General features: G+C 39.9%; 1 protein-coding gene across 2 annotated transcripts in view; it reads right to left on the minus strand.

Moving 5' to 3' along the window:
* LOC119210574 (proton myo-inositol cotransporter-like) overlaps positions 1 to 12296 on the minus strand; it is a 42650-nt gene that overhangs the window by 5809 nt on the left and 24545 nt on the right. For both annotated transcript variants that reach the window (XM_037460733.2, XM_037460732.2), the window contains 2 exons: positions 1432 to 1595; positions 1214 to 1334 (listed from right to left, as the gene is read on the minus strand). In XM_037460733.2, coding sequence (XP_037316630.2) covers positions 1214 to 1334; positions 1432 to 1595 — 285 coding nt within the window. The remainder of the gene's footprint in view (positions 1 to 1213; positions 1335 to 1431; positions 1596 to 12296) is intronic.

Below are 12296 nucleotides of genomic sequence, written 5' to 3' on the forward strand. Positions count from 1 at the left end.
AGGCAAGTGACCTGTACTCACACAACCCAGCTGAGGACTTCTTAAGAATTCACTCTTCAATAAGACGTCCCACCCATAAAGTTTGGTGGGGGCCTGTGGTGACTTTGATACTATGGTCATTGAGGGGATATGTGGGCTTGTATCAGAGTAGACTAAAGTGACCTCAATGAAGCCACTACAGTGTGGTAAAAGCACTCATCTCGTCAAATTCCCCATGCGTTTGTGTGCGCTATAGTGTGTGGGTGCCAGACAGCGAGTCCATTAGGCCTTGTTTGTTGTTATGATGAAACGCAAAGTTACACATAAGCCTCATCTAGTGTAAGAGAGAGTAAATTGGGACACGAAGGCATCTGTTCTGTACCATGCACAAAAAAACACACGCAGTCTGAGTGTGTGTTTGCCCTTTGCGGCAACAGTGAAGTGAATTTTAGATGATTGGATTATTATTAAGGCATAAAGATATGAAGAATATAAAAGCAGAAGTATTCTTTCTTAAATAATTTAAGATCTTCTTGGTGAGTAAAGGGCATGAATCTGATCGGCATTATCGTACATGCTGACATTAATTTTCACCTTGGTATTTGATGTATGTATGTATGAAAACTTGAAATAACCTCACTGCAAATATCCCTTTGGACGTATTTATCGTCCAGTGCTCCGTACTCCGTACTCCGTACCGTGTGCTTTCCTGGATTTAATATTCTGACAGTGAAAAGTGTTGAGTACTTTTACAAAAAGCAGACACGCTCTTAGGCGAATAAGGATCTTGCCGCAGCTATCTGCTTTCTTCTACTCATGCATAATGGGACATAATGGCAAACCCCTGTGAAGAGCAGGTGGAGAGGGGAATTTAATGGGAGTCATTTTAAGTCCTCAGGAGATTTAACAGTTTTAAGATTCAAGATATTCATTATGATTGATGTACACAGTTTAACTAGTTACTCTGTACAATACAATTCTTATTTTGCCATGGCCCCCTTCCACAGAATTACAATGACACACTAAAAGAACAAAAATAAATATGTAGACACTAAAGAGAAAAATTTATGAATATATACATATGCATAAGGCAGATTGTATCAATAGTTCATAATTGTTTTTGCTCATGGGTTGTGTTCAAGGGGGATGGGGAGGGTTTATTGTTTCACAGCGGAGGAGCCAGCAGGCCATTGCAGCTAAATGAATGCTAAACTGAACACAAGTATGAACTTACTGGTATTTTGAGCAGGTAGAGTTAGCCATCAATGGGTCTAATGGGTGTAAGGTGACAGGAGGGCTGTGCTGGGCAGTCACTAGAAAACCAATGGCCAGCAGACTCAAACTCAAACACGTCCCTGTCCAAAGAATGATAACACACAATGTGTAAATGAGTAAATGAGCATTGGGATCTGCATATGTCACTTCCTGATGTGGACAAGTTGAATGAGTTACCAATGATACTGCCCAAGGTGAGCTTCCTGCGGCCCACTCTCTCCACCAGCCACACTCCCAGCAGGGTGAACAGGAAGTTGGTGAGGGTGGTGAGTCCGGCCAGCCAGATTGCCAGCCTGTCGTCCCGCACTCCTGACATCTGCAAAATGGTGGCGCTGTAGTACCTTTGGGACACAAAAACAGAAGGAAATGAATGAGTGAGTTAAAACAATGATTTATCCAGTCTAATATAGCAAACACTCAGGCAGTCTCTCACAAAATAAAAAGGATCATTGTGGTTTATTACAACTTGGCTTACAATGTTTACTCTGGCTATGAATCAGTATGACTTTTTTCTTATTCAATGGTATTTCAGAAATGTTTGCCATGTTTGACAAATCATACTTCTCAAAACAATAATCTGAAAAATGAACATGCAACATCATAAGAGAGGGCAACCAACCACAATGTCTCATCTGGAGAGCCAAGCAGGCATCCACCAACCACAGCCTCTCCACTTGAGTAGCAGCAACTCATGTAGAAGAAATCAGCGATCAGCTATAAATAGTCTGTCACCAGCCACTTTAAATGTACCCCCCTGGTCTCATAGATTATAATTATAGTGCAGCTCTAGCACTATGTTGCTTCACGTAGGCAAATTACCTCCAATCACAATCATCAAGAATCACAAACATAACTGTGGTCAATAGCTGCATGGGTTCCATTTCCTGCATCACTTGTGATGTTGTGTTACTAAGCTGGAGGGCGAAAAACATGATGGCTGCAAAAACACATACACCGTCAACGACTATGTTCAATGTGACAAAAATGTTAATGACGGCTTTATTATCTATGTGCAAACTTTTAAGTATGTGCCTTAGGCATGTGCCTAAGGTGCACACATATATAGGCCCAATGTCCCTGTGACACAACCATGGGGATTTATTTCTTATGTTAACTCTCTATTTTGAACGTCTTCCGGGCTCTTTCCTTATAAGATGAGTTAATTTTAAATAATGTTTTACTGTTTTTTGTAAAAATTGCTTGAATGACAAAATTACATTTTTGTTGAATAAATGACCAAATGCTGACTTTAATCCTTATTGTTTTGAACATATTTTAATAAAATACCTTTTTTACATCTCCGTGCTTTCACTGGATATCCTGTTTATAACGTCACATTGCAATGGCGCTTGGGTAATTCCCTTTGTCAATGCTGACTTAAGCAAAGGGTTCAAAAAGGCCTCAAAATGTCTGCCAGAGACCCCTCAAACAATTTGACATTGGGACAGCCATAAACCCTAACAAAGTTAGCGGAAGGTGTGGAGATTTCCGATTGAGCCATTGAGACAAATCCACTGTTCAGCATGACCGGTCAGTGATGGCTTTGGAAGGCATATCTATGGAGGGACGCACAGACCTCTTGAGGCTAGAAAATGGCAGTCTGACTGCCATTAGGTATCGGCATGAAGTCCTTCAACTCAGGGTCAGAGCCTGTGCTGGTGCAGTAGGTCCAATGTTCCTCCCGATACACGACAATGTCCGGCCTATGCAGGCATATCTCTAGAGGATGTAGGATTTGATACAAGTGAATGTTCCTCACGATCACCTGACCTAAACCCTATAGAAAACCATTGGGACATTATGTTTCGGTCCATCAGATGGGGCCGCCCAGTGTCTCCTCAGACTTTGCAGGAGCCCACTGATGCCCTTAGACAGATCTGTGAGGACGTCCCACAAGAGCGTCCGTCATCTCATTAGGAGCATCCCGTGACGTTGTCTAGCATGCAAACAAGCACATGGGGGCCACACAATATATTGAGAAGCATTTTGAGTTGCAGAAATTGACATTTGGCCAAACGGACTAGCCTGTCACATTCTTTTTTCACTTTGATTTTCCGGGTGTAGAAATGAAGTACTCTGTAGGCTGAAACTTTTATTTCCATCAGAAGCTGTGGCATCCTTTCATTCCTTTTTCACATTAAGATCTCATGTGTTTTCAAACTGTTTCTTTAACTTTTCAGAGCAGTGTATGTATACAAATGGACACCCTCAAAAACATAAAAAGATTTTATTGATTTTGGTGCGTTCTCAGCAGTGCAGCCTGAAGTGTTCCATCTCCAGCTTTACATCACGCACACGGTTCTTAAAATGCTTTGAGTAAAAGCATACAGAAAAAAAACATTTTTCTGACCACCTCACAAAGAAGTGTGTTTTCTAGTGTTAAAAGCATCTGAAACACTCAAGACAAAACACGGCTTGGTCTTAAGGGGCTCACAGCCCAAATAAGACAGGTTTAAACCATCACCCTTGATAGGAAGCGACACCTCTCAATCTGAAACCCCCACAACATGCAACGTGACAAGAAACCACTTGAGGCAGTCAAACAGGACTTAAATTAATATTACCTCCAAGGTTGTTTGATATATATACAGTATATACTGTATGTGGTCTTCGTTTTTGATCTTCTTAGACAGAGAGTAGGCATTCAAAATATTATCATTTCAAAAAATGACTTATTGAATTATTAAAGAGTAACTATTGAGTTCACAATGGAAACTGGCTTTAAAAAGAATGTCTAATGGTGGTCAGAGGTTTATTCTGAACTAGATTTGGATGAATTACCTGGACCCCTGAGAAGCTGCAGTGATATAATGAACTGCACCGAGTGAAAAAGAAGACGATATCTAGAATTATGTAGCAACTCTGTACCTTTATTACCTTAATTATGAGGTCGAACTGAAGAGAACAACTCATTTAATTTATGAAATGGTCCAACACTGTTCATTTGAACATAAAAGATGATTTAACTGAATAATTACCTTGCTGTTGATGTATGTTAAATGATGTTAGTAAGTTCAGTTAATTAGAATTAATATCTGAGCGTCAATTGCACTATAGGGCGTGGTCAGTGGATTTGAAATGGTGAACATTTTGATGAATAAATCCATTCCAATTGAATCTCAGTTTTGACCAACAGTATAAAGCCTTGACAGTGCTGACCAGCTGGAGAACGAAGTGTACAAAATAGCAGCAGCTGGTGTTGCTAATCAGCTACAGAGTCAAATCTATGGTTTGCGGTCAGGAATGAGACTGGGAAAGATGTAACCAATACTTCTTTTCAATAAACTACTATAACGTGTTGTCTCGTTAGCCACCCAACTTCGCTAGCAGACTCGATCGCTTGGAAAGCTTTATTATGCCTTTTTGCGAACTTGTTATGGTACGTAATTGTATGAAATCAGAACAAGGGGACATATGCTACTAGCAGCCTAGTAGCATATGTCCCCGTCAGTTACAACTGCACATGAGTTATTAATGTTCCCCATTTTGTCATTTGTATGGCAAATAGACCTTAATAAGAACACCTATTATCAAGAGCCAGTCACAGCATCAGCAATACGCTTTCAAGCCTTGTTCAATATCATTAAACCGAGGACAACATGCTTTAAGACCAAACCACAGTGTGCTGGTAATGATCCCTGATTATCACGTCGTATTGAAGTAATTTTAGTTGTTTTCTTCCTCTGTATTGAATAGAAGGAGATCATAGAGGTTGAGTGGTTTCACACTTACACACACTGAGAACTGGAGATGTCCCCTTTCTATGTCTCACATACATACAGAGAAACACCCAGGCACACAAACACCCACCCTCCTACTTTTGCATAAGACAACATAACCTCCAGAGTGTTGATGGGAAGCAAACGCAGGAAGCTGTGATCTGGCCCTGACCCCGGTCTCAGCACATTAATGTGGAGTGACAAGGAGTATGTGAGCCGGGGAGAAAGACAAACACAGAGAGAGAGTGCGGAAGAGAAAATACACATTTCACGGGTATGTTCATGTATTTAGTTGTTGTATCACATGTCAGCAACTTGTCAAGTATTCATTTACACCTCTCAGCTAAAAACAAACTAAATCCAATCCCTGAGGGCAAATATTATCCAATCAAATAAATCCAATCCCTGAGGGCAAATATTTTGTTTCTTTTTAGAAAAGTCAGTCAATTCATTTATGCCAGTATCTACTGTCAACTTCCACTGAAAACTGGCCCAATTGCTGTTTGCCAATGAGCTAATTTAAGTAAATAAAATACATTTTTTCTGCCTGACTCTATTTTCCTCTTTCATTTGATTGTTCCCTGCTGTTCTGTCCAATTGATGAGAGGACGCCGCTGACTCATGGTTGACATTTACTGATCCATTATTGCATCCACTGAGTCTTGGGAGTGCACAACATCCTAAAAGACCCACATTGGTTTCTCAACAAATCCTTACACTTTTTGATTGTGCTTTTCTACCTTTCTCTTTAATAATTCAATAAGTCATTTTTTGAATGGTTTTACTTCAAACCATAGCAGTATGAGTTTGGCATTTTGATTGCTATGAAGGACCTTTAGGAAGCCCTTTTCTTTTGGCATTAATGCTAAGTCATCAGTTAATAAAACCTGAAAGGTAAACAGTAAGTCCATTTTAGCAGGCCATGCTGTATTATTTGCGACTCATGCACCAAAACATGCAAAAGGATTTATATGGTGCGGGAAGACCAGAGACAAAAATTGAGATACCTGATTGACAGAGAAGGTCATGATGCTGCCGAAGAGTTTGATGATGAGTGATGACAAACCTATACGGAGAGTGTGAAGAAGAACTAATAGGAAGGTTTCCCTCATCTTAAGGACAGAGCGCTTTTACAGAGTGCGACCTATTGACGCAGCATCGATCCCATTGTGAAACTTAATAGTATAGATTTAAAGGGAAGGATACACAGCAAGGCAACAACTGAGAGAGGGAGATAGAGTGAGAAAACAAGTGTAAGTGAGTACGATTTTGGGCAAGCCGCATGTTGAGTGGGTGCCAATGAACAGGCGAGTGCTTGTGTGAGCGAGTGACGAACTCACGGAGACAAAGTGATGAGGTGGAGGAAGGTTGAAAGGAAGTGAGTGAGAAAAGGATTGAAAGGTGAGAGGAAGAAGGTATGATGGTGTGAAAACAAGAGCAAATAGACAAACGTGAAAATATGTGGAGAGACAGAGAGAGAGTGACAGAGTGAGTAGGAGATTCTCGTGGGAACTGGCCTATTTTTCTAATGAATGCATACGAACATGGAGCTGCACAACATTTATGCCCTGGAATAAAAAACGATGAGCACACATACGCACAATGCAGATGGGATGTTCTGATTCAGAACTACACACCTCATTTTGCAAATATTTATCATCATTCCAGACTAAAAACACACCTTGCTTTGCCTGGCTGACCTCCATAAAGTGTCTCCAATTAACACACATCGATCCCCAACAAACACAAGGCAACACTTCTTCTTCAGTTAAAGATATCATATTCTGTGTGTACACAATGTTTGTATTGACATCTCCTTCACTTCGTCGCACTTGTCGTTGGAATTACAACATAAACACCAGCAAATATGTAAAACAGCAAAACTTTGCATGCAAGGAAGAATAATTTACATTTAGAATAAGCTGAAGCTCATGAATCAAGAAACTACAGTTTCAAGTGCGCAAGCAAGTACTAATATAGTGTGTAGAGGTGTGCTTCTGCTGTCCTGATGTCATTGGAAGCCCATTCCACACCTCATTCCTCGAACAGTCGGCTTCTTGTTGTAAATAAAAATGTGCACTATACATATTGTAAATTGATATATTGATGCTGATCCATCGAGAGAATAATGATGCTTCACAAATTACATCTTGCTATTAAGAAAATTATAGGTTTTTGCTGATGTGAGGGGTACGGTGTTTTTGTTTGCATTTGATTAGAATTAGAATATTTCTCATTATAGAGGATCTCGCTGCGACTCGATTGGAGAGAATGGAGAAGGTTGGCATAATTAAGCTGCTTATGAACACTTGAAAGCAGAAAAACACTCAAAAAACAACCCTGTGGTTTTGATTTTTGAGAGGCATTTTTCTCAAAGTACACACACTCACACACACACAAACCAAGTGGGCTGAGCAAGCTACTTACAGTCTTGCCAGCAGTGACCATGTGAAAAAAATGGCGTTGTGTGACATTTCAAACATGACATTTATCTGCGGGACCATCTGTAGGGGCCAACTGGCCTGTGTGAATCACAAAACACCCCACTGCCCGCTGAACAACTCACACTCATTATATAATATTCTATCATACTATCATTTTATTTATCATTTTAGGAGGAATTATCTCTCTCTTTATATATATATATATATTTATATATTCCAACAGAAGTTGAATCTTGACCACAGATCTATGACCAAAACATATGTACACTGACTCTGTGAGAAACACTTTGTACTACTTTTCATCAACTACTTTACTGACATGATCTTTTCTCTCAAATGATGCATGACCTCATCATGCTTATTTCTGCTTGTACCAAAGGTACAGCAACAAGAACAACTGAAAGAACACATCGTCTGTTGCATTTACATTTTTCTGTCTTCCTACATGAATCCATTTCAGCCTCGCTCTGCCCGTCATCTGCCCTGATCCCTCTCAACACCTTTCTCCATTTCATCCCCACCAATGTCATCTCACCCTCCCCCCTTCCTCTTTCCTACCTTATTTGTCTTTTTTTTCTCCCATCTCCTGCTCAATTTGTCTCTCTCCGTCCCCTTCCTCCCTTTCCCCCACTGCTTTGTCAATACAGTCCGCTGACCCGTCGTGACGAGATCCAATCAAACATGCAGCAGTGCCCATCAGCCCACAGTGACCTTTGCATGCTAGATTATTTGTCTAATTCAATCATTATGATGCTGTGGATAATAGGGAGGGGTGAAATCTAATTGACCCACTGCTGTATCACATTTCTCCACGTTTATGTTGGAACAGAACGGAGTGGGAAAGGTGGAGAAATTGGAAGAAGAACAGTTGAGAAAAGAAACAACATCACAGGATGCATTTACCTATTCATCCATACAATACAGTATATAAACCCATCCATCTTTTAATCCATCAGGCAGAGAGGCATTCAAGGACACCAACCCATGCAGGGAGAAAGACTAGCAGACCAGACACACCACCTGACACACACGCTGGTTCCTGAGAGATGTATTATTGACAAATACATCTCTCATCATGTTGGCTTCTGCTGATCGGAGTGTGTGTGTGTGTGTGTGAGGGCGGGGAGGCACATAATAGTGTAAGGTGTGTGACCATTATTATATTCTCTAGTGCAGCTCAGATCATGTCCGTGGTGAAAGAAAAACATCTTTGCCGGCCCGACTGTTTTTGCAAGATCATTTCATCGTTAAACACATAAATAAAACATCTGTTTTATGTATGAATATTTTAATGGAACTGTTGTGTTTAGTGCAGACAGGGCTACAATTATGTTATCTTACTCCCCTGTGAAATACAGCTAAAATAGTGTTTTATTCCAAGTCTTTTCTTTAAAAATGATAACAAAAGTCTATCAAAAGTGGTGATTCCCAAATGTAATTAATATGAAGAGAGTGATTTCACCAACATGTTTACTAATTACTTTTGAATTTAATTCAGTGGTTGATTGTTTGACTGGAATATCGCTGCTGAACCGAGGGTTTGGATAAATTATTATTATTATTTGCACGCAAGTATGTGATGTAGACCTGCACCAGTATGCGGCTGAACTATCCATATACATCCCACTCGCCATCTTTGAGGGAGTTTTTTGATAATTACTGGTGGAAACAAGTGACTTGATCAACTCCAACTGTGTTTAATTTGGGTCATTTTGAAAAGAGGAAAGAAGGAAAGAAGGGATCTTAGTAGGGACACCATGTGATAAGCGACCACAGTGGATTCATGCCTGTTGCGTAAAAAAGTGACCCCTCTGTCACAATTTCCTCTTTCTGACAGTCCGCCAGCTTCTCTGTCACCTCTCTGTCTTTCTTTGCACCTCAGGCACCCAATTAAGAGCCCATCTGAGCTACGAAAGGGATCACCAATAGAAAATGATTGTTTGCCAGTGGACCACAAGGGGAACTAATTTTCTAACTTTGTGATTTAAGATTGAACATTTATTAGGAAGTCTACGGACCCAAACGTTTTATTTGAATTTGTCTCTCTGAAGCTACCATAATCTGCGTATTTCGTACCAGGATGTACTCAAACGAGCAACAGGTCTTCCTGGCTGAGAAAGCAAGCCACCATGTTACAAACAGTATGTTGTTCATTCAATTCTTGTTTTGTCCTTTAAAAAAAAAGAAAAAAGTATTGGTTTAGGCACCGCTATCGTTTTAAAAGCACCGGTATCGAAAAAAAAAAACGATACCCATCCCTAATCACGGGCCAAAAGAGCTAGTCTGGAGGCCGGAGGTAACAAAAAGTCAGGTGGTAAACAGACAGTGTAATAGTAAAATATAATAATGCCTTTGTTTTATTAGATTAATGTCTAAAGCTAATCATAAGTTTAATTGTGAGGAAGTTTCACTGTGAGGAAGTTTCACAACACTAGATGTAGTGCGTGGTGGAAGAAGAAGGTGTGATTGTCTCTGGACCTATAGAGTTGTCCATGAAGGCTCCAATATCTAATCAGACATGTATTGTAACTGCATCTTGAGGTTCCCCTCAGGTCTGGGACCTTGCTGCCTGTCTCCATTTTTTAAAGCATATTAAAAGCAAGGTGTTATCCCTGTGAATGTATAAATACTATATCTACGTTAAGAAGAAGCTTTCCACGGTCTGTCTATGTTTAGCTTTTCTTCCTTGCAAGAAATAAACAGAAAATACTTTGATTCACAAGAGACTTAACTGATAACTGATTACCGAACGTGTGAAAATAACAGGCAATAACAGGCAAGTATGCAGAAGTCTAAAGAACATTAGATGATCCCCATTATGATCCTGATTCTGGCTATCTGCAATGCTACCGTGATGTGATGATAAATTTATCATTTTCTTGTGAATCCCAGTTGTGAGGGGCAAAACATGGATACCATACCGTTTATAAAGCTGGAAATTAACAACGCAAATGTAAAAACAACCGTAACATCTGAAATGGAAACATTCTGAATGATAGAGAAAGAAGAAAGGCAAATGCAGCCTGGATGGAGTTTAGAACTGCATAAACCTCCTCTGCTGTCCTTGGAAAAGCCCACACCCATGCTCAGTCTGTACAGCTCTCTGCTGTATATAAAGTAAAAGAGACAGAATCATATCTATAAATATTTGTGGCTGATCCAACTTGTCACCTGAGCTAATGGTGAATCTCATACAAACGCAAAGGTCCACACAACACACACATACGCACAAAAACTTGAGCACAATTCCAAAACACAAGACGCACATGCGCAGACCCTAAAGTCCACAGTCCCACGTTTCATGCACGCTGACTTGCACACAAACATGGCAGCACAAGCAAGCACTCATTCTATTGCTCTCGCCCCCGACGGTTGCTAAGCAACAAAACATATCCACAGATTGTTTACAGAGCAAGTAATATAGTTCATCTCAAAGGGGAGAGGAGACTGTGACAGATCACACAATCTCCTCAGATGGAAAAATGATAGAGGAAAGGTGGTGTGTCACTTTGGGGGCTGGTGAGCAGCGTTGCATCGAGGCTACTAGTGTGTTCTGATTGATGAAAGAAATGCTTATGATTCAATACTGTGCTGCTAATCCAAATACATTTGTCAAGATAGCTTGTCTGTTGAAATGGATGGTTGGACACACATATTCCTTGTCCTCTATCATCCTTGTTTGGTTAAATCATTTTCTTTAAAAAGAAATAATGATCTAGTAAAAGGAAAGAGTCTCCAGTAATAAGAAAAAAAGGAATTGTGGGTTTAAGTACATATGCATAAATGACTATTGCCAAACAGCCCGGCATTAAAAACTCCAAGATGCAAAGTTGTTGCTTAAAGCTACCAAATAAAAGCTTCTCACAGCAACTTTCAGGCAAAAATGAAACCATGGGCCACACTGAGCAACAGATCAATAAGAATGCAAATAGAACGCAACATCACAGCTTAAAAAATGTAACAACCCTTGAAGGTTATGATAGAAACCATTTGATCTACCATACCAATTATTAAGTTAAAAGTGTCTAAACATGGGCTAAAATTTAAAAATGGTGTCATTAGAAAATGGGTGAATATCTACAGAGATATTTTCTGTTTGGCCACAGAATGGCTTTAAGCTCCACTGAATTTACATTGGTTTTAATTTTTGCAAAAAAAAAAATCATTCTACTACTATCCATTTGTATTTGTAGTCAAGCTACGTACACGCCATTTATAGGCTACCCAGGTTTACTAAGCTAATCGATTCACCAGTAGCTCACCAGGGTTATGTCCTTCCAGGTAAGTAATTTCAGCCACAATTTAAATTTCATTGGTTTTCCAAAATGAGATGAAAAAACAACAGGTGATCTTCAGTACTCCACAGTAGGCCACAGGGGAGCCCTTCAGTGGACTTATGGTAATCAGGTCTCTGCCCTTAAGTTATTTAACCTCCTTAGCTAAATTCTTACTCCTCATGGATATTTTCAGTTAGTCGTTGTGAAGATTCTCCGGTGCAACCCAATGCTCGAGTTTTTATGTAGATAAGTGAACTAAACTACATGAGTAAATGCAAGATACTTCTTGGACCAATACGCAACAATCCCCTCCAACTGCACTGTCTTGTCTATCTGTATCTATCTGTCAGAGTACATACAGTTAATTGCTCAATTTGCATTGCACGTGTGCAGTTATCTAGCTGGTTGACTTCTAAAGCTTTACTTCAAAAGGGACGATGTGTCGTGAGCTTGGACTTCACTTTCTAGTCTAGGATACTAAAATGAGCATGGTTTAGTATTAATCAGAGGTGTGGACTCGAGTCATGTGACTTGGACTCGAGTCAGACTCGAGTCATGAATTTGATGAATTGAGACTCGACTCGACAAAACGTACAAAGACT

The sequence above is a fragment of the Pungitius pungitius genome, chromosome 2 (genome assembly GCF_949316345.1).
Source record: "Pungitius pungitius chromosome 2, fPunPun2.1, whole genome shotgun sequence".
Lineage (NCBI taxonomy): Eukaryota > Metazoa > Chordata > Actinopteri > Perciformes > Gasterosteidae > Pungitius > Pungitius pungitius.